The following is a 21247-nucleotide window of genomic DNA, read 5'->3' as shown; positions in this document are numbered from 1 at the left end:
TTCGTCATCCAACCACTACAATGAAGACAACACCCTCAGACATTGTGGTGGAACAGAAGCTAACATCTCTTTACGTTTAGATGAGATGGAGGTCCTTGAATATATGCAGTACGATTTTGTGTTCATCGTTGTGTCTTTTTGGAATAAAATGAGCTTAGGTGAATTAATTTCAGTCTACTTATTTCGTGTGATTTTAGATAATATATGCGCTGAATAACAACTGCATCCCGATGCCTACTTTCGAGCCTTGAACGTCCCTTTCAGGAAGATGCAAGTGACAGCAGAGAACACCTCCGTACACCCTCCTGTACCGCCCATCGTCCTTCCCCAATTACCTCGGACGCATGAAGGTTCTTACCCACTGGAACACGCTATGCAGCTCTTTCTTCATGATGGCCAGCAAATCCCCTTCCCCCACACACACGACCAAACATAGGCAATGTGGCACAACCCCATTAAGGAGGAGTCTGTAGTAGCTATGCTTCATCCCAAAAGGAGACAGATAATATCCTGGCGGTAAGCATTCCACTCCCTATCCTAGAGGTATCCTTCTGGTATGTCCAGACTACCTCTTGGAAACCGCACAGTTACAGCTCCTCATCTCGTCACGTATATCCACACTACTCAATTTCTCCATCTAGAGATGATAGACTAACGTAAGTGCCAAGTGGTAGTCTGGAAATACCGGTTGGATATCTCCAGCATTAGGGGGAGGGTAGGTGGGTGCTTACGGACAGGATATTAGCTGTCTCCTCGCGGGATGAAGCATAGCAACTGCAGACGCCTTCATAACGGGGCTGAGCCATGTTGCCTGGCGACAGGTTAGGGACGATGTCGACTACCAAGTCTTCCTCACACACAGATATATGTGTTATGTATATATATATATATATATATATATATATATATATATATATATATATATATATATATATATATATATATGCACAGTTACCACTGCCTTCGTATTCCCTGCGTGTTGAAGAAGGCGACTAAGAGGAGCAGAAGCGAGTAACTGGAAAATCCTCCCTTCCTCTATCCCTTTCCAAGACATGGAACTGTACCAGGCTCGGTCATGTGTTCCTGACGCTACCTCGCTCACGCGGGAGGTAGCTGAAGCGCGTATGGGGGCAGTGCCTTATGCGGTAAAAGGAAGACAAACATCTGGGCTTGGTGGCTCAAGCTGACACACGAGTGAGGGATGTGAGTCGACGGCTTCTGGCTGGCTCCGATATCCCGCCACTCTGCTGTCAGGGGAAATGAGGTATACGGCTATCACGATCGTGGGTGAGGCGCACGGCACTACCTGCCTGGCAGTACACGGGCGCCGGGTTTGGGGGTCGTCTTCGGAATCCCATCAGGAGCGGATATTCAGCGATGATGGGATCCATAAGCGCAGCTCAGACGTTGATCTGCAGGCTAGACGAGGTTATGTGTTGGTGGTGGAAAGGTGAGGTTACGGTGTGTGTGTGTGTGTGTGTGTGTGTGTGTGTGTAGAGGCAGAAAAGGAAAAAAGGTAGAAACAGAACGTAGTAAAAACAGGTCACAAAAAAGAATACATAGATGGGTACCCTGGCTTAGGCTAGGGTGTGTATATGCCATCATACACAGGAGAAAGACATGGTACACATAAATACACGGCTATCAAGCCTTGCCCATGGGCGCTCTGGTTCTGAGGAGTGGTGAAGGAGGGAGAGCCAGACCCACACTGTGATATATATGACTGAGCTGGAGGGACAACATTCACTTTACGGCCACCACAGAGCCAGTAACTGTGTAAACACCGATAGCTTGAGGATGAACTACACGTACGTAGGCAGAGGAACAATCCTAAACATAACTTAACCTCGGGCAAATAGATTCCTTAAAGCTTATATATACAAAGTCTTGTATAGGGAATGTGATATGTAGAGCCTGCTGTTCAGAATCTGGCGAACAGGGTTTATCTTTGCCGTTGTGGTCTTGTACCGGTGGAATGGAACAGCGGGATGTTCGCTTTCAGGGGGTTGAACTGCTCCACTCATGGGCTGTTTGTGAGTCTCATTTTATTCTGTATGACGTTTCTCTTGTGTTTTTTACTAAGGTTATATATATATATATATATATATATATATATATATATATATATATATATATATATATATATATATATATATATATATATATAGATGTGTTTATGTGTGTATATATGCATGAGTGTGTTTATAAGTGTATATGTACATGAATGTGTTTATATGTGTATATATACATTAACTTGTTTATGTGTGTAAATAAACCAGTTGAAAAAAATATTCTATGTGGATGTTACTTGGTTGGAATTTTACACTGGTGGTGCCCCATATCTTGGACTGTCTTTGTCATCACATGATATTTCTCCCCCGTGTATGCTGTCCATATTCACAATCTCATCATTCATTTAATTCCATTCTAGTGGATGTGTGAACACTATTTACGATTGCTATTTGAGCGTTGCGGGGAGAGAGGTGCTCCTCACCTCTTAACTTTGTATGTATGTACTATTCATTTACTCATGTGTCTTTCTCACACACACACACACACACACACACACACACACACACACACACGCGAGCGCGCGCGGAGGCTGTGAGAAGCTCTTTAGTACCAATTCGGTGGTTTACCGATCGCTTCAACAAGTGGCCAAAAGCCTCTTCAGTATCGGGATATTGGTCTTTTACTCGTGATTGCCCTCGGATCTTCAGGTGAGTAGGTGGTAGCCTGTAGTGAGAGGGGTGGAAGAGTGAGAAGAGAAGGCCAGGCTGTTGCCTCATTGTTGGTGTTGTGGTGGATGGCATAGTCCCAAGTTGCAGTAGGTCGAAGCAGTGGCGATCTCATTCATGGATCTTCGACAGTGACGGGAAAAGTAAGACCATCATTATGAACGAAGAAGTCTTAAAAAAGAAAGAGTTCGAGTTGAACGAAGAAGTCTTAAAATTAAAAGAGTTCCCAGTTGAAATACCTGAGCAAGTGTAAGGTCAGGAAGAACTTGTGGATTTTTTTTCTCTCTCTTTCTTCTTAACTTCGTGATCATTTTGGTAGAGCAAGCTGGGTTAAGTGACTGGTACTGAAGAATTCGAAAGTCTGTATGATAGACGAGGTGGGGGGGCTCTCAATGTGCACAGTTAAGAGATTATCTTATCTCACACACACACACACACACACACACACACACACACACGCGCTTCAACCACACACAGGAAACTGAAACTTGGCCATTCGCACGCAAGGGAAACAGACAGCTAAGACAAAGATGGTGGAAGAAGGAGGGAGACGCGTAAGAGTCTCCTTGAAACTCCTCTCCGCTCGAACTTGCCATTGTGTTTGAAGTTGGTCTCTAAGTTGCATACTAACCCTCCCAGAGAACCATCGAGACTACAGCGACGACGACCCATCCACCTGCCACAGAAATCTCCGTGAACTTCAGCATCCTCCTCAGCTGTGTGTGTGTGTGTGTGTGTGTGTGTACAGTCTTCGTATGAACTACATGTCTGCTGCCGTTATGTTGACGTGGGAGTTTCGGCTTCTTTCCCCCTGCCTTCTCACCTGTGAAGACTGTGGATGATCAAGCAGAGCTTTAGATAAAGCCCTTTTGTTCATGAATTTATCCAGTGTTCGCTGACGTCCACTTTGTGAATACACGCGTGGATTGCATCATCGTCTTAGGTCTATTCGAGATCACAGAATTGACAAGTTGCATCTTATGTAGCGTCTTTCGTGTGTATGTCGTCTCTCACATGAAGGTTACTTGCGTTCAAAGCCGACCATAACACCAGGATTTCAGTCTTCCAAAGTCCGCAAGCTCCACAGCACATAACTGATGTCATTTGAATCAATATATAGGCTTCTTCAATTAGATACAACTGAATACACATGATTGAGGTAATCTAAATGAATACATAGGCTTCTTCAATTAGGTCAAACTGAATACACATGACTGAGGTAATTTAAATAAATACATAGGCTTCTTCCATTACATAAAACTAAATGCATATAATTGAGGTCATTTAAATTAATATACAGGCTTCTTTCAATGAAGCAAAATTAAATGTCAGTTTTTTCAAGTTGCAAAATCATTACATTACCCACAGTTATCACACTAGACAGCTATACCCTATCTAATACCATGACAGATTATAATCGTTCACACGACTCTCAAGATGTATATTTCTCTCTCCGTGGACCTAACCTTTTAGCTTTATTGGCCACTTTAATCCAGGATCATTCACCACTGACATTTTATGTGGGGTGTAAATTCGTCTTAGGTCGCACCGTGGAAATAACGGCTGGTAGTGTCTCTCTCTCTCTCTCTCTCTCTCTCTCTCTCTCTCTCTCTCTCTCTCTCTCTCTCTCTCTCTCTCTCTCTCTGCCTGGCCAATACGAGGAGACTAGTCCAGACAGACTTGTGCTAGAGGATCCAAAAGATATATATATCTTTGAAGAGAGTTTATAGCTTTAGTTACCGTTGTGTGTGTGTGTGTGTGTGTGTGTGTGTGTGTGTGTGTGTGTGTGTGTGTGTGTGTGCAGACAAAAACTGCAAAAATATTCATTGAAAAAGAAACACACCTCTGAATCAGCTCGTCGTGCCATTGGCTATCATGCCATCCTCAGCCATGTCTTACCCGAAGTCTCCCGAAACTGACCCATCGTGTACCTACCCCCACACACCTGCTATTGTCTTCCTCGTCGGATTCGGCCGTGCATCACCCCATACAGACCCCTAGTCCCTTGACTCAGACCAGAGAGGCAGTGTCGCAAGACGTAAGACAAAACATAGCCATTTCAGACGAAAAGATATTCAAATTCATTGGTCCCAAGCACCAGGCCGATGTACTGAGGATAGATACGATGCAGACCCTCGCACTTGGAGCTGTGGAGACGAGCCGCGCCACTCATTTACTCGTGAGGGATTCTCAAAGAGCACATCGTGTGCGTCGAGATCAGGCGAGCTGAGGTATACAGCTGCACAGTGTGCCAGTGAAGCCATGAGAACAGATGAACCCCATGAGGTCCACAGGGCTGACAAGAAGTTCAAATTCATTTTCTTTTAAAGTAAACCTACAAATGATTGTTCATGTGTTCATTATCATTCTTTATATCAGGAAAGGACTAAACAGTCGTTTTCTTTTTCTCATGGATTTTCTTAATAATATCTTTACGCCCATGCGATCCTGAATTCCTGGATAAAGAAATTGACACTTTAGTATTGGCCAAAAATGACAGTGTTTTATTGATAAGTAATTCAAGAACTGCTAAGAAGGATGGAAGCTAAAACATAGAAGTCTCTAAAGATAAAACCTATTGGTTTTACCTGTCAAAAAACAGTTCATATCTGGAAAAATTTGATGCACATGTTCTTTTTAAAAACAGTTGTAATGATCAAGAATTCTCCTGTTGTGGTCACTGGTTGCGTTTATCAAATCCCATGCAGGGATTGCGTCAGATTTTACATAGGTAATACAGGGAGGGGATTAGATACTAGAATAGAACAGCACACGTACTGGCCAGTGTATCAAAAACCTTGTTTTTACATCTGGGTAAAAACTGTGACTCAGTTGATTACAAAAATGCCATGTTTATTGTGCAGGGATGAAAGAAATAGAATCTAGAATTGATGAAACACCGTGGTGATAGGGTAGGGAATGTCAGTCAAGGCATAAACAGATTACATCCACATTACATTTTAACGTTGTATTCTACGAATCAACCTTATGCCCGGTCTTACCCGAGTGAGGTTATCCTAGAGATATCAGGTTAAGGTCAAGGTAGAGTTAAGGTCACGGAGACCCCTTGCGCCAGCCTCGTCTTTCGCGAATTACAAGGTCACTCGACTCCATTCCATGCTCTCTCCAGCCCTCTACACATAACCTTCATTGTACCTCTTTCCTTCTTTCCGTAGCTGTTCTTCTGAAGAATTGATGATATACGAAAGCGCTCAAGGATTCTTGTGTACCCTTCTGTTAGTGGTGATTTTGCATGTACGAAGTTACGTTTTGGCCGTGAATTTCTGTATATACATATATATATATATATATATATATATATATATATATATATATATATATATATATATATATATATATATATATATATATATGCACTGACAGAGAGAAAGGTAAATAGGTAGATAGATGCTTTAAAAACCAAGTGGGATAGAGAAATGTGACGAGGAAAAGCAAATGCTATCACAATTATTCATTGTACATTTTACATTTCTCTTCTTTCCAGGCAACACCTCCACTGCAGCGACGGAGGCCACGACCAGCGAAACATTCTTCCCCAGAGACGCCCTCCAGCCGTCATAGCTGAGGAGAGCGAGAGAGAGAGAGAGAAAGGGAGGGAGGGAGGTAGGGAAGCTCTCCAACCCCACACAATTAGATTTATCGGTGTACCTCCGCGATGGGACGCTTGTTAGAGATTGGACGTGACTGAGGGAGCGGAAAGGTGGTGGGGGAAAATATATGGAACCGTAGCACGAAATAGGGTCAACCCAGGAGGTCTTCCGATTGGATCCAGGAAGGCCGCAAGGTGTAGCAGACGAAGACTTTGTGGTGGTTTCCACGGTCGCCAGGCGGCGTTACTGGCTTTGCTGCTTCCGGTGCTGGTACTGTTTTGGCCAGTCAGTGACGTGTTGGCGGATGTTACCCATCTCCAGCCCAGGAGTTCATGTCCTTTTAAAGTTCCTCTGCGCCTTGTCTGGTGCGCTGAAGGCGCTACAGCAGAGTAAAGCGCAAGAGAAGGGAAACTTTCCTTAAAGTGTTACGAAGGAAAAGGGTTTTCAGAATTCAGTTTGTGAGGTTTGACGATAGGGTCAAGAATCTCAGGTGCAGAATATTAAGGAAATTCAAAGAAGGAGAAGGTCAATGAAAGTTTGAAAACTAAAAAGGTTTAAATGTGAATCGAATGGTAAATCTCTCAAGTTAGTACGTGGCTTTTCATATTCATTTATTGTGCGCCATTCTTTTTGTACGAAGTTTTATGAAATCTGACCTTTGGCAACTTAGTGAAGAAAGTATTATTTTATGAAGTTTCTTCTTTTGCCAGCTGAAGCGCAGGAGGAAATGTTGTGATATATTTTCTTTGGTCGTGAAATGAAAGAGGAAATGTAATGAAACTCTTGATATTCAGTGAAGGAAGCGATGTATTGAAACCTTTGATATTCGGTGAAAGAAGCAATGCTATGAAATGTTTGATAATTTAGTGAGGGAAGAGATTGAAATGAAATCTCTACTTTGACAACTCAGTGAATTAAAAGAAAATGTAAAATCTGTATAACTGTATAAGGAAGCCATGTTACCTCATGCGGAGTGGAGGCCTGTTGAGGACAGATGATTCATTTTTTGTACGTAGTCTTGTGAAACGAATATTTATCTCCTGACGCTGCCTTCAAAATCTAGGTAAGTTTTAGGTCCACCGGCAGACGTGATGGCAACGCTAACGTCATTGTCGAGCGGGGAGCCGCCTGTGGAATCCTCCACGATGGACTGTCGCTGCCCATCATGTGTCCACGTTTACACTTTTTGCGTAAGTCATGAGCAGCGAAATTCGTCTAAATGACGAGCATCGCGGTGTTAATTCGGGACTACTGGCTCAAGAACAGGATGAGGGCCAACGAGAGTGCCTCTCACACAGCCCTGAATGTCTTCCCCGAGGGGGCGTTTGAGGAGGTCCCCTACAACGGCACCGTGCCTCAGGTGGACGATAATCAATCGCAGACGTTTGACAGCGGAGGGGAAGACGTCCTCTCCGTAGATACTGTGCCTCCGGGGAGTAACGCGGTGGATTGTGTTTGGGCTCACTACGACGGGAACCGAACCGGTGTCCTAAACAGCGATCCGACATTCCAGTGTAATGACATGTTAGAGATTGTGTCCCCCCACGTCCCTTGCTGGGTGACGGGGATCAGCGACTGCTTCAGGAGCGACGAGCTTTCGGCGAGCGACGCCCTCAACGACACCTCTCTCAACCCAGCCCTGGAGGCGAACCGGACTCGTGCTTGTTTATCGTGTTTAAGGGAGAACTCGACGGGTGTCTGGGCGGTGAGATTTAGTAATTCTAGTGAGAACCTCTTTTCGTCTCTGTTGTCGTACGGGAGCGAACTCCTGTGCTCGTTCGGGTCGTGCTCCTCCGCGCTTTGTGATACCTTGACAATCAACCCCTCGCCGACCTCGTCATCCGCGCAAGCCTCATCCAACACCTCACTGCCGATACTCCCCGTGCCATCGTTACCGTCGCCGTCGACGTCTCCGCCGCCATCTCTCCACATTGTACAGTGTAAGATCCCGGGTCTTGTGCAGCAGGTCGACGACCACCTGCCCTTCAACTTCAGCCAGGACGACCTCCTCCTCAACGCCACGGCGGGAGGCGAAGACGACTACGAGTACGACTTCTCCTTCCTCTTCCTGGCCATGTTCATCCTGGCTGGTGGCATCGGCAACATCTTGGTCTGTCTGGCGGTGAGTGTTTGGCTCTTTTGTTCTCATGTTTGTGTTTGGGCAGATAGAGAAAGTTCTACACTCGTCTTGCCCCGTGTCTTAACCTCGTACAAATGTATCATGTGTCTATTCTTGTATGTGTATATACACACATACAAAGACCCCAGGATGAGCCAGGTACCCATTTATGGACCAGCCTCGAGAAAAGGATGAATTGACTTCATTTCAGGTTCTGTCACCACACGAGCTCCTGTAGCGGTAGAGGCAGCGGAGCTGTGACTTCATGATACACATACTGTCTCACTTTTTATTTCCTCCATAGATGGTACGCATGAGATTCTCAATCTCCTTACTATAGTTCGTTGCCATATTACCGATATGTCTGCTTTTGTAAGCTTTTTCCTTTGGCCTTTTGATGTTCAGTTTGTAACTTGATGAACTAGAATAATTGATGGTAACAGACAAGACCTTGAAATGAGGGAATATTATAACTATTTTGATGTCGTTAGGTTTAGTTTTATGCCAAAACTTTCCAGATCTTTGACTAAGTTATCAGAAAGTCACTTTAGAATATTACAAATAAAAGAATAAACTTCTTTACATCACCGTCACGAATTCGTCTCATTAGACGCACGAAAATAAAAGAGTGTATGAAATCGTACTTTGCCGTTTGTAAGGCACGCCGAAGCCTTATCATCGTAAACCTCGCCAGTCGTAACTTGTCTTGGAATCGCAAGTCTACGACTCGGAAAGTATAGATTACAACTGTGTGGACTGACTCCCCCGCAGTGTAAGACCAGCTGCTTACAGTGGAGGTCCTGTCAACGATGGAGGAGGAGGAAAAGGAGAAGGAGGTGGGCTCCCAGGATGAAGGGTTGTAACTTCCTCCGGATTCCTTGTTCTTCCTGATCTTACCAGGGGACGTGTGCGACTCTGGGTTGAGGCTGCCAGTGAAGTGTTCTTACTGAGGCGGATTCGTGTTGAAGGCAAGCCGGTCACTGTGGCTCTCTAAGGTTCGTTTAGATTCATTCTCATTTACAAATATGCAATCGTATGTTGCTCACATATATATATACAGGCACTCTGTGTGAACACACCCTTGAATATGTTTAACTTATACGTTGAGTCTACACTGTATGTCTTTCTTAAGAGCTTGAGGCTTTCATACCATACAGACGACTGGGTACCCATGGCTAGTGCTCACTTGAAGGCTTAGACTCAATATTAAGAGAATTATACTACATAAAATGAACGTATCTAATAAACCTGTAATCAACCTGATTTCCCACACTTTCAAGAGATGATTGGACTCTACCAAGGCTTGCTTTTTTGAATTTTGGAACGACTGATGTCTTCGTCATGATGCTGGAAAAGTCTCATTGATTGGAGATCTTCATGTAAAGTCCTTCAATTCAACGATGAGTCTCAGCTTCCCTGGATGAGGCGTAGTTTTGTGGCCTCACAGTGGCCTCTGGAGAGCTTCCTCATCCTTCAGCCATCCGCTGATGATGGGAGACCTGGTGGCCCACGACGAGTATCTGCTGACTTAATCTAGATTGTGGTAGAAACGGGAGAGTAAAGCGATAGGAGACACCTCCCCACCCACCTCTCCCTCTGGCTCAACTTCCGGCAAGGAGAAGAAGAAAAATGAGAAGACACACCTTGTAGTAAGGAGAGGGTATACTGCCATGGAAATTTCATTGGAAAGTTTCTACGGAAAAAAAATACCCTACATATTTCAAAACTGACTGAATGATGATAAGGAAAGACAGACTGCCATATATCTCCGTTAAGCTTACCACTGAGAAGGAAAATTAAGCGGAGGAGCTTCATATGAAGCCGAGGATGAAGAAGCAGAGCAGGGAAGCTCCTCAGTTAACACCGCCTGCTGAGGGAGGGATCATAGTGGAGGCGTTCCTCAGCCGCTGAGTTGCAATGGAAATCTAATCTTCTCCCGAGGGCCTTTGATGGTGGAGTCAGGAGAAACTCTCCCTGTCGGTCGCTGTATGAAGTTAAGGATGAACTTCCAGAACTATTGTTAAGTTACTGGTTGTAGCAACACTGGGTAGTGCAGAGAGGAGGGTCAAATACACAGGCAATCCTGAGGCATTTCGGACGACGAATACACGTAGCGATTTTCTTCTCGAGTGTAGATATGAGTGAGGCTCTTTTACAGAGAAAAAAATTTGAGGATTTTTTTTTATCTGCGTTGGGTTGAGCTCAAAATAATGTCTGTCTTAAATGCTAAAAACAAATAAGATAAAAGAAACAAGCACAGACGAGTAGTGTCACCACCGTGCGAAGGAAATGATGGCAAGTTGGTGTTGATAGATGGCTGGCTTGTGTGCTTAGCTATGCTGGTTCGAAACCCCTCACAGTGATATATTACATTTTCGTAAAACTCTCATATGTTACCAGCCTTTTCCAACTTACTTTATAGTGGGTTCTGCGGTTACTGATGTCTTGTACGTGTGTATGTTGGATTCACAAGATACTCTCACGCCTGTCTGACTCTCAGGTGAGTAACATGTGACGTAAGAATGAATATTGGACTTTAGACACAGATCACTATCAAGGCATTGTGTTGAGGGAGTCAGTTAGTTCCCTAGCTGGTGCGTGCTGGTTGCAAATCACTTCCTTCGTTGTTGCAATACTTGATTGTCTGTCACATCTCCAGCTGGTGCATGCTTGACTGTCAAGTCACTTCCCCAACTGGTGCGTGCCTGGCATTCACTTCTGCTGGTGTGTGCTTGATTTTGGAAACGTATGCAGAGTTGTACACCATAAGTTGTTGCCCTGCTTCGTTTGAAGCACACTTCCGGAACAGTATCGTCGCTCCGAATCCATCGCTTGATGCGCAGTTCCGGAACAGTATCGTTGCTCCGAATCCATCATTTGATGCGCAGTTCCGGAACAGTATCGTCGCTCCAAATCCATCGCTTGGAGCACAGTTCCGGAACAGTATGGTCGCTCCGAAGCCAACTGAGAATTACTCATTCAACCCAGAGGGAATCACCGTATGTGAAACAGCCATCCATAAACGTCTGGAACCCTTTACATGTTTACTATATACCTGGCTACTCCCAGATGTATTTACACCAGTAGCGTTTACATCATTTACACGACTTATTAGACATTCCTAATGGCGGAAGCAGTGACGCGGTTGAGAGTTAAGACTTCACGTGGGCAAACACTGCCTCTCACCTCGCGTACTGAGGTTATCTAATCCATTTCTCTGGGGAGCGGCTCAGCCCTGAAGAACCTACTTTATGCACCTCGACTGTGTGTGTGTGTGTGTGTTTGTGTGGTGGTGGAGGGATGTGTGCGTCTAGACCCTCCGTCCTACTAATTGAAGAGCTGGGATAGATAAGAGCTACCATGACGTGCCTTGCATATCGTGTGGTTGCTATTAGTGATTACTATTTGCATGTTGCGTTGGTGAGAGTTTTTATTTTTTTCCCCCCGTGGTGTAACGATTAGCGTTCCTGACCGTGACGTGATCACGGGCCGCCTAGGAAAGAGCGAATAGGTTCGAATCCTGGCTGCGGCAGTCGGTCCACAGTCAACCTAACTGTTGTCTACCCCAAGGGTTTGGTCGATAAAGTGGGTATCTGGCTCAGACTAGGATATATATATATATAGCGTTAATGACGACGGCCTTTATTCGGGCCCTACTCAGCTGCCTGTATCGTCTCTGCTAACATATGAAAAAAATATTGCCCAGACTCTTAACCTTGCTTGTATACCGTGTCTTTGACCCTATATGTGTGTGAATACTCACACACACACACGTGTACACGCACTCACACACACACGTGTACACACACACACACACACACACGTGTACACACACACACACACACACACAGACACATCAGCCTAAGCCACGTACCGTTTATCGAGGATTGGATGAACAGCTAGGATTGGCTATGAGCCGAATACTGCGACCAGGATCAGAACCCATGCGGGCCTGACCCAGGGCGGGCCCCCGAGCCGATCATGGTCTTTAACGCTATCTACCACACCGTGGAAGCCTCATGTGTGTGTGTGTGTGTGTTTAGTTACTTCTCTGTGCCATACAAGGAGAGAGGTTTACACGCGTGTTGCCCCGTCTCTTAACCTTGTGTATATGTACCATGTCCTTAATCCAACATGCTGTGTTCACTTGTGAATGCATACACAACGGTATATTGAAGTCAGACAGTTTGTGTGTGTGTGTGTGTGTGTGTGTGTGTGTGTGTGTGTGTGTGCGCGCGCGCGCGCAATCTGGACAGATGTCTTGGGACATTATGCCTGACGAAAATACAATCAAGAAGCGTATAATCGCTTCTCACCGGCGTCTCCATCCAAAGCCCATCCCTCTCTGCTCCTTACTCTCTGTCTTCCCACGTAATTACATACGAAGGTCCTAAGTATTCTTCAGCCTAGGATGAAGGTCTTAAGTATTTTTCAGCCTAGGATGAAGGTCCTAAGTATTTTTCAGCCTAGGATGAAGGTCCTAAGTATTTTTCAGCCTAGGATGAAGGTCCTAAGTATTTTTCATCCTAGGATGAAGAAATATATATTGCGCACGATCACCTTTCCAAGGTGTACTGTATAAGTGCCATATATATTTCGTTTTGAAGCATCATGACTACACTGTATGAGCCGATATTTTGGTCTTCGTTAAGTGACATTTGAAGAGGAAACCAACAAGGAAAAGGGTCGGTAATCCTTAAAGCAGTGATGGCTTGATGATGTTAGAAGTTATTTCATGCATTCTTTTCCTTTTTTTCTCCTATGTGTCCTGCAATTATCGTATTTCTCATCGGAGAGTTTTATCGGTAAAGTCATCAGTAACTCCAGTGTAGAAATTCCTTCTGTACCAGGCTCTCCAGCCGTCGAGGTGGATGATATCTCTACTCGTGATTAACTTCAGTACAAACTCATCACATCAGATTAAGAAATGCGGTGGGAAATACTGGCCGGTTTGGGGGTGGAAATAAAGGACCGATTGTTATTTGAAATATGGACCGGGTTTTATGGAGAAATACCGACCGATTTTTAGGGAAATCAGGACCGATTATTATTAGAAATTCGGACCGGTTTTTATGGGGAAAATACCGACTGATTTTAAGGGAAATAAGGACCTAAATTATCAGAAATAAGGACTGGTTTTTATGGGGAAATACCGACCGATTTTAAGGGAAATAAGGACTTATTATTATTAGAAATAAGGACCGATTTTTATGGGGAAATACCGACCGATTTTAAGGGAAATCAGGACCGATTATTATTAGAAATGCGGACCAGGTTGTTATGGGGAAATACCAACCGATTTTTAAGGGGAATCAGGACCGATTTTTAAGGTGAACAAAAGCCGATTGTTATGGGAAATATGGACTGAATTTATGGCCAATAAGGATAGATTGATATGGCTTCAATTCCATTAGGCTACGTGGAGAATATCTTCGTAATGAAGGGACGTTCAGTAAACTCGTGTAGACCAAGGAGGAGAGCCATCGTGGAATAGTAAAGTCACTGGGACAAAATCAATTTCAAGTAGAAAAAACAAACAAAAAAAAAAAGGGGGTTGGAACCACGTTTGGGACAGGCAGGATGAAAGAAGGGCTTGTGGAGAGAGAGAGAGAGAGAGAGAGAGAGAGAGAGAGAGAGAGAGAGAGAGAGAGAGAGAGAGATGAAATACTTCAGCAAAATTGGATTTTGTGATTCCCGTCCCGTGCTGAGGAACAGGTCTGACTATAGGCTATTAGGTGAACTAGATTGTCCAGTTCAGTGCGAGCGAGTGGGAGTGGGAAGCATACAGACCATTCCATTGTGTTGTATCTGTGGGCCGGGTGACAGAGCGAGGTTAACTCTCTCTCTCTCTCTCTCTCTCTCTCTCTCTCTCTCTCTCTCTCTCTCTCTCTCTCTCTCTCTCTCTCTCTCTCTCTCTCTCTCTCTCTCGAGGACTGAAGGACCACCACCTTAACGTGTAGGTCAGCTGACAGGACAGGTCTTAAAGAGTCACAGTGAAGGTTTTAACACGAGCGAGGAGCCTCCTGCTCCCTGTCTGGGAGTATGTCAACAAGACTTCCTGTGGTCGCGTCTTCAAGTGTGTCTGATGACTTCTAATAGTCCTTATGATTCCACACAGTTTTAAGTGCACTTAAGAGTGTGATTGTAAGTACACTTAAAAGTGTGATTGTAAGTGCACTTAAAAGTGTGATTGTGAGAAACTAGAGAAATGGTTGTATGTTCGAGGGGTCGCCCGAATTTGATACTTCGTTTTAATACAATCACTCGTTTTTTTTGCCCGCGTTTATCTAGAGAAGTGAATTAAGTTTGCTGTGTCTTCGTTATCAGGAAGGCCCAACCCGCTGCTCATGTGACCGAATACGATTCCTCTCACAGCACAGACGAACGTGATTTGATTTTCTGGGCAAAGTAAATCATGACGCCGTTGGTGTGGTTGCCAATGGTACAATAATAGCAGAAGTTTGAGCATACGTGGAGACGTGCAACGGATTTCTGATGCTTCTGCCACTATGGACGGGATCGTCATTTAAACTGGTTTTGTGCGCGTTTGTACAGACGTTCATCTCGTGTCGGGCGTTCTGTCAAACAGCGTTTAAACTCAGGTATAGGTATAGCTCTTCCGTATAATGGACAGTGAAAGTATCGGAAGAAATTGTCCTATACAAACATACCAGAATCCTCAAAATTCGCCAGAGACAAATGTGGTAAACTTCACTAGAGCGTCAAGTTAGCTTCTGTTAGGTACTCAGTTTCTTTACCTACTTATATCGTAGTTTACTTACAAAACTCCCTTGAATACTGACCACATCCATGAGTAATATCCTCGACGTGGTTCCTTCCACCAAAAGTCAGGACACACGCACCATCAGCCGGAGGACCAAACATACGTCCCTGGGATCATGGAGCAAGGTAGTTCAAAAGGCAGTGTATGCCTTACGAAGCTCGAGAGTCCTGTTTTCTGTATATCTAACGAAGCTCAGTCGCTAGAGTTCTGTTCTCTGTATCTATAATCCTAATGTTTAACTTCGCTGTAAAGATTTGTGGTACTGCGTATCGTGGGCTGTATCTCAGTTTACTCTTCATTATTCGTATAGTCGGTGGATGATTAAGTCAAAATCTTGGGGTATATGTTGGTGTAGAACCTTGCCCAGCAGGGCCAGGGACATCCCACGGCTCCTTGCGTCTTGTGTTAGCATCATCTTGGCAAGGTGAATGAATGGTCATCATTGAGTGAAGGGGGGGTCGACGCCGGTAGGACCCTGTTAGTCCACCTGGAAGAAAAACGCGCCTTGAAACATGATGGACTCGCGTTATGTCCATGTCGGTTTCTGGCATTCATCTCCTACGTCTGCTCACATTCTCTTTATCTCATACACAGCACTTGACCACGTATAACTCGTATATCTTTATATTATCTTCCTATTTCTTTTTTTTTCAGTTTATACCTCTTTCTGTGATTTTCCCATTTTATCCCTATCTTTCTTCAAACAAAATCTATGACAGCACAGCAAGCTGATGATGTTCTGTCTCGCATTCGGAGCGTCGAGAAGGGCTGGATGGATCTCAAAGCCTTCTTCTTGTATAAGATGAAATTTGGCAAAGCGGGTAGAGTGTGTGGTGATGGTATTGCTGTTGAATTGATTAAGGAAGGGGGGGGGGGGTGACTGTGTTGTTGAATGAAGGGGGATGGCATTGCTGTTGAATTTCTTAAGGAAGGTGACTGTGTTGTTGATTGGTGAATTACGGTTCTCACTGTATGTATTGATCGTGGTAAGGTGCCTGACGATTGGCGGAATGTGTATGTATAGTGCCATCATATGATGGCAAGAGAGACGTACATAGGCTGATGTTCAAACTACAGAGGGATAAAGTTAGTCATGAGTAAGTTGTATGGGATTGAGAGGGTGAAGGCATGTACAGAGAGTCGAACTGGGGAGGAACAATGTGGTTTCAGAGGTGGGAGGTGGTAGAAAGATGCGTGGATCGGGTGTTTGCTTTAGAGGATGTGTTTGGGAAATTCTAGAGAAACAGATGGATTGGTATGTGTTACATGTGGATCAGGAGAAAGCATATGATAGGGTTGATATATATGTCTTGTGGAAGGTTTTAAGAGTATATTTTGTGGGAGGGAATCGCTAGAAGCAGTGAGAAGATACATAAAGAGTATACGGAGTGTGTGCGAGTAGGAAGAGGGAGGACTGAGTGTTTCCAAGTGAATGTCGGTCTGCAGCAGGAGTGTTGATGTCACCATGGCTGTTTAATTTGTTTAATTATGTCGTGGTGAGGAAGGAAAATGTGAGTACTGGAGAGAGGGGCGAGTATGCAGTCTGTAGGAGATGCGAGAGCCTGGGAAGTGAGTCAGTTTTTGTTTGCTAATGATACATCGCTGGTGGCAGATTAGAGGGAGAAACTGCAAAAGTTGGTAAGTGTGTTGGGAAGACTGTGAAAGGAGGAAGTTCAGGGAATATTTGAAAAAAGCATGTGTTTAGGTTTCACAGGATAGAGGGAGGAAGAGGTTAGCTGGGGTGCGAGTCTGAATGGAGAAAATTTGGAGGCAGTGAAGTGTTCTCGATACACGAGGATGGATATGGCAGCGAATGGAACCATGGAAGCGGAAATGGGTCTTAGGCGGGTGTAAGACGATGGTTCTTGGAGCATTGAGAAATGTGTGGAAGGAGAGGTCGTTATCTGGAAGGACGAAAATGGTATGTTTAAAGGTTAGGTTGGTAGTTCCAGCCATGTTATATGGATGCGAGGCTTTAACTGTAGGTGAGGGTGTGCGGAGGAGGGTGGATGTGTTGGAAATGAAATGTTTGAGGACAATATGTGTTGTAAGGTGGTTTGATCGAGTAAGCAATAAATAGGGGAAGAAAGAGGTGTAGTAATAACAAGAGTGTGGTTGAAAGAGCTAAAGTGAGTTTGCTGAAATGTTTTGGATATATGGAGAGGATGATTGAGGAGAGGTTGATAAAGAGGATTTATGTGTCAGAAATGAATGGAGAAGAAGTGTGGGGAGCAAATTGGAGATAGAAGGAAAGAGTGAAAAAGATTTTGTGTGATCGGCGCCCGAACATGCAGGAAGGTGAATGGCGTGCAAAGGGATTGAGTGAATTGGATCGATGTGATATAAAGGTCGACATGCTGTCAGTAGGCTGAACCAGGGCATGTGAAACGTCCGGGATAAACCATGGAAAGGTTTGTGGGGCCTGGTTATAGATACGGAGCTGTGATTTCGGTGCACTATACATGACAGCTAGAGAATGGATGTGAATGTATGCGGCCTTTCTTCGTCTGTTTCTAGCGCTACTTTGCTAACGCGGAAAAACGCGATCATATACGGGAGATATGAATATATGTAAGTATATATATATATATATATATATATATATATATATATATATATATATATATATATATATATATATATATATATATATATATATATATATGCTGAAAAAGGACTGATGATTGGGAATACCTGGTTTAAAAAGCGAGATATACATAAGTATACTTATGTAAGTAGGAGAGATGGCCAGAGAGCGTTATTGGATTACGTGTTAATTGACAGGCGTGCGAAAGAGAGACTTTTGGATGTTAATGTGCTGAGAGGTGCAACTGGAGGGATGTCTGATCATTATCTTGTGGAGGCTAAGGTGAAGATTTGTATGGGTTTTCAGAAAAGAAGAGTGAATGTTGGGGTGAAGAGGGTGGTGAGAGTAAGTGAGCTTGAGAAAGAGACCTGTGTGAGGAAGTACCAGGAGAGACTGAGTACAGAATGGAAAAAGGTGAGAACAATGGAAGTAAGGGGAGTGGGGGAGGAATGGGATGTATTTAGGGAATCAGTGATGGATTGCGCAAAAGATGCTTGTGGCATGAGAAGAGTGGGAGGTGGGTTGATTAGAAAGGGTAGTGAGTGGTGGGATGAAGAAGTAAGAGTATTAGTGAAAGAGAAGAGAGAGGCATTTGGACGATTTTTGCAGGGAAAAAATGCAATTGAGTGGGAGATGTATAAAAGAAAGAGACAGGAGGTCAAGAGAAAGGTGCAAGAGGTGAAAAAAAGGGCAAATGAGAGTTGGGGCGAGAGAGTATCATTAAATTTTAGGGAGAATAAAAAGATGTTCTGGAAGGAGGTAAATAAAGTGCGTAAGACAAGGGAGCAAATGGGAACTTCAGTGAAGGGCGCAAATGGGGAGGTGAAAACAAGTAGTGGTGATGTGAGAAGGAGATGGAGTGAGTATTTTGAAGGTTTGTTGAATGTGTTTGATGATAGAGTGGCAGATATAGGGTGTTTTGGTCGAGGTGGTGTGCAAAGTGAGAGGGTTAGGGAAAATGATTTGGTAAACAGAGAAGAGGTAGTGAAAGCTTTGCGGAAGATGAAAGCCGGCAAGGCAGCAGGTTTGGATGGTATTGCAGTGGAATTTATTAAAAAAGGGGGTGACTGTATTGTTGACTGGTTGGTAAGGTTATTTAATGTATGTATGACTCATGGTGAGGTGCCTGAGGATTGGCGGAATGCGTGCATAGTGCCATTGTACAAAGGCAAAGGGGATAAGAGTGAGTGCTCAAATTACAGAGGTATAAGTTTGTTGAGTATTCCTGGTAAATTATATGGGAGGGTATTGATTGAGAGGGTGAAGGCATGTACAGAGCATCAGATTGGGGAAGAGCAGTGTGGTTTCAGAAGTGGTAGAGGATGTGTGGATCAGGTGTTTGCTTTGAAGAATGTATGTGAGAAATACTTAGAAAAGCAAATGGATTTGTATGTAGCATTTATGGATCTGGAGAAGGCATATGATAGAGTTGATAGAGATGCTCTGTGGAAGGTATTAAGAATATATGGTGTGGGAGGAAAGTTGTTAGAAGCAGTGAAAAGTTTTTATCGAGGATGTAAGGCATGTGTACGTGTAGGAAGAGAGGAAAGTGATTGGTTCTCAGTGAATGTAGGTTTGCGGCAGGGGTGTGTGATGTCTCCATGGTTGTTTAATTTGTTTATGGATGGGGTTGTTAGGGAGGTAAATGCAAGAGTTTTGGAAAGAGGGGCAAGTATGAAGTCTGTTGGGGATGAGAGAGCCTGGGAAGTGAGTCAGTTGTTGTTCGCTGATGATACAGCGCTGGTGGCTGATTCATGTGAGAAACTGCAGAAGCTGGTGACTGAGTTTGGAAAAGTGTGTGGAAGAAGAAAGTTAAGAGTAAATGTGAATAAGAGCAAGGTTATTAGGTACAGTAGGGTTGAGGGTCAAGTCAATTGGGAGGTGAGTTTGAATGGAGAGAAACTGGAGGAAGTGAAGTGTTTTAGATATCTGGGAGTGGATCTGGCAGCGGATGAAACCATGGAAGCGGAAGTGGATCATAGGGTGGGGGAGGGGGCGAAAATCCTGGGGGCCTTGAAGAATGTGTGGAAGTCGAGAACATTATCTCGGAAAGCAAAAATGGGTATGTTTGAAGGAATAGTGGTTCCAACAATGTTGTATGGTTGCGAGGCGTGGGCTATGGATAGAGTTGTGCGCAGGAGGATGGATGTGCTGGAAATGAGATGTTTGAGGACAATGTGTGGTGTGAGGTGGTTTGATCGAGTGAGTAACGTAAGGGTAAGAGAGATGTGTGGTAATAAAAAGAGCGTGGTTGAGAGAGCAGAAGAGGGTGTTTTGAAGTGGTTTGGGCACATGGAGAGGATGAGTGAGGAGAGATTGACCAAGAAGATATATGTGTCGGAGGTGGAGGGAACAAGGAGAAGAGGGAGACCAAATTGGAGGTGGAAGGATGGAGTGAAAAGGATTTTGTGTGATCGGGGCCTGAACATGCAGGAGGGTGAAAGGAGGGCAAGGAATAGAGTGAATTGGAGCGATGTGGTATACCGGGGTTGACGTGCTGTCAGTGGATTGAATCAAGGCATGTGAAGCGTCTGGGGTAAACCATGGAAAGCTGTGTAGGTATGTATATTTGCGTGTGTGGACGTATGTATATACATGTGTATGGGGGGGGGGGGGTTGGGCCATTTCTTTCGTCTGTTTCCTTGCGCTACCTTGCAAACGCGGGAGACAGCGACAAAGTATAATAAAATATATATATATATATATATATATATATATATATATATATATATATATATATATATATATATGTACACATGTGTGTGTATGTTTGTTTGTTTGTGTGTGTGTGTGTGTGTGTGTGTGTGTGTGTGTGTGTGTGTGTGTGTGTGTGTACTTTGAAAGAGAAACTCTACTCTCACCCCCACTTACACATCATATCCTGCCCCTGCAACATCATGGCAGGGACGGGGAGGAATCATCATGACCCAGGAAATTCATTGATTCCCCTCCAGCGTTCGCCCTCATTAAACAACCCTGAATCATCCAGGCGAGGTGAGCCAAGTTCATTTTGCTCATTGCCCGCCTGAGTAAGAGGGTCGAACGAGCGAGTTTTAGAAATGGTAGGGGTAAATTTCTGTGAAAGTTCGGTAGAGGCTGAGAGAAAGGAGGAGGATAGAAAGTTCAGGGAAGAAAGGAGGAGGATAGAGAGTTCAGGGAAGAAAGGAGGAGGATAGAGAGTTTAGAGAAGAAAGGAGGAGGATAGAGAGTTCAGGGAAGAAAGGAGGAGGATAGAGAGTTCAGGGAAGAGAGGAGGAGGATAGAGAGTTCAGGGAAGAAAGGAGGGGATAGAGAGTTCAGGGAAGAAAGGAGGAGGATAGAGAGTTCAGGGAAGAAAGGAGGATGGTAGAGAGTTCAGGGAAGAAAGGAGGAGGATAGAGAGTTCAGGGAAGAAAGGATGAGGATATA

General features: G+C 44.2%; 1 protein-coding gene across 2 annotated transcripts in view; it reads left to right on the top strand.

Moving 5' to 3' along the window:
* The window catches only part of 5-HT2A (5-hydroxytryptamine receptor 2A), a 533377-nt gene that overhangs the window by 477446 nt on the left and 34684 nt on the right, over positions 1–21247 (top strand). For both annotated transcript variants that reach the window (XM_071660360.1, XM_071660371.1), the window contains one exon: positions 6244–8471. In XM_071660360.1, the coding sequence (XP_071516461.1) occupies positions 7569–8471 (903 nt within the window). In that variant the 5' untranslated portion in view covers positions 6244–7568. The remainder of the gene's footprint in view (positions 1–6243; positions 8472–21247) is intronic.

The sequence above is a fragment of the Panulirus ornatus genome, chromosome 1, assembly GCF_036320965.1.
Source record: "Panulirus ornatus isolate Po-2019 chromosome 1, ASM3632096v1, whole genome shotgun sequence".
NCBI classification, from domain to species: domain Eukaryota; kingdom Metazoa; phylum Arthropoda; class Malacostraca; order Decapoda; family Palinuridae; genus Panulirus; species Panulirus ornatus.
This window is presented reverse-complemented; position numbering and strand designations above follow the sequence as displayed.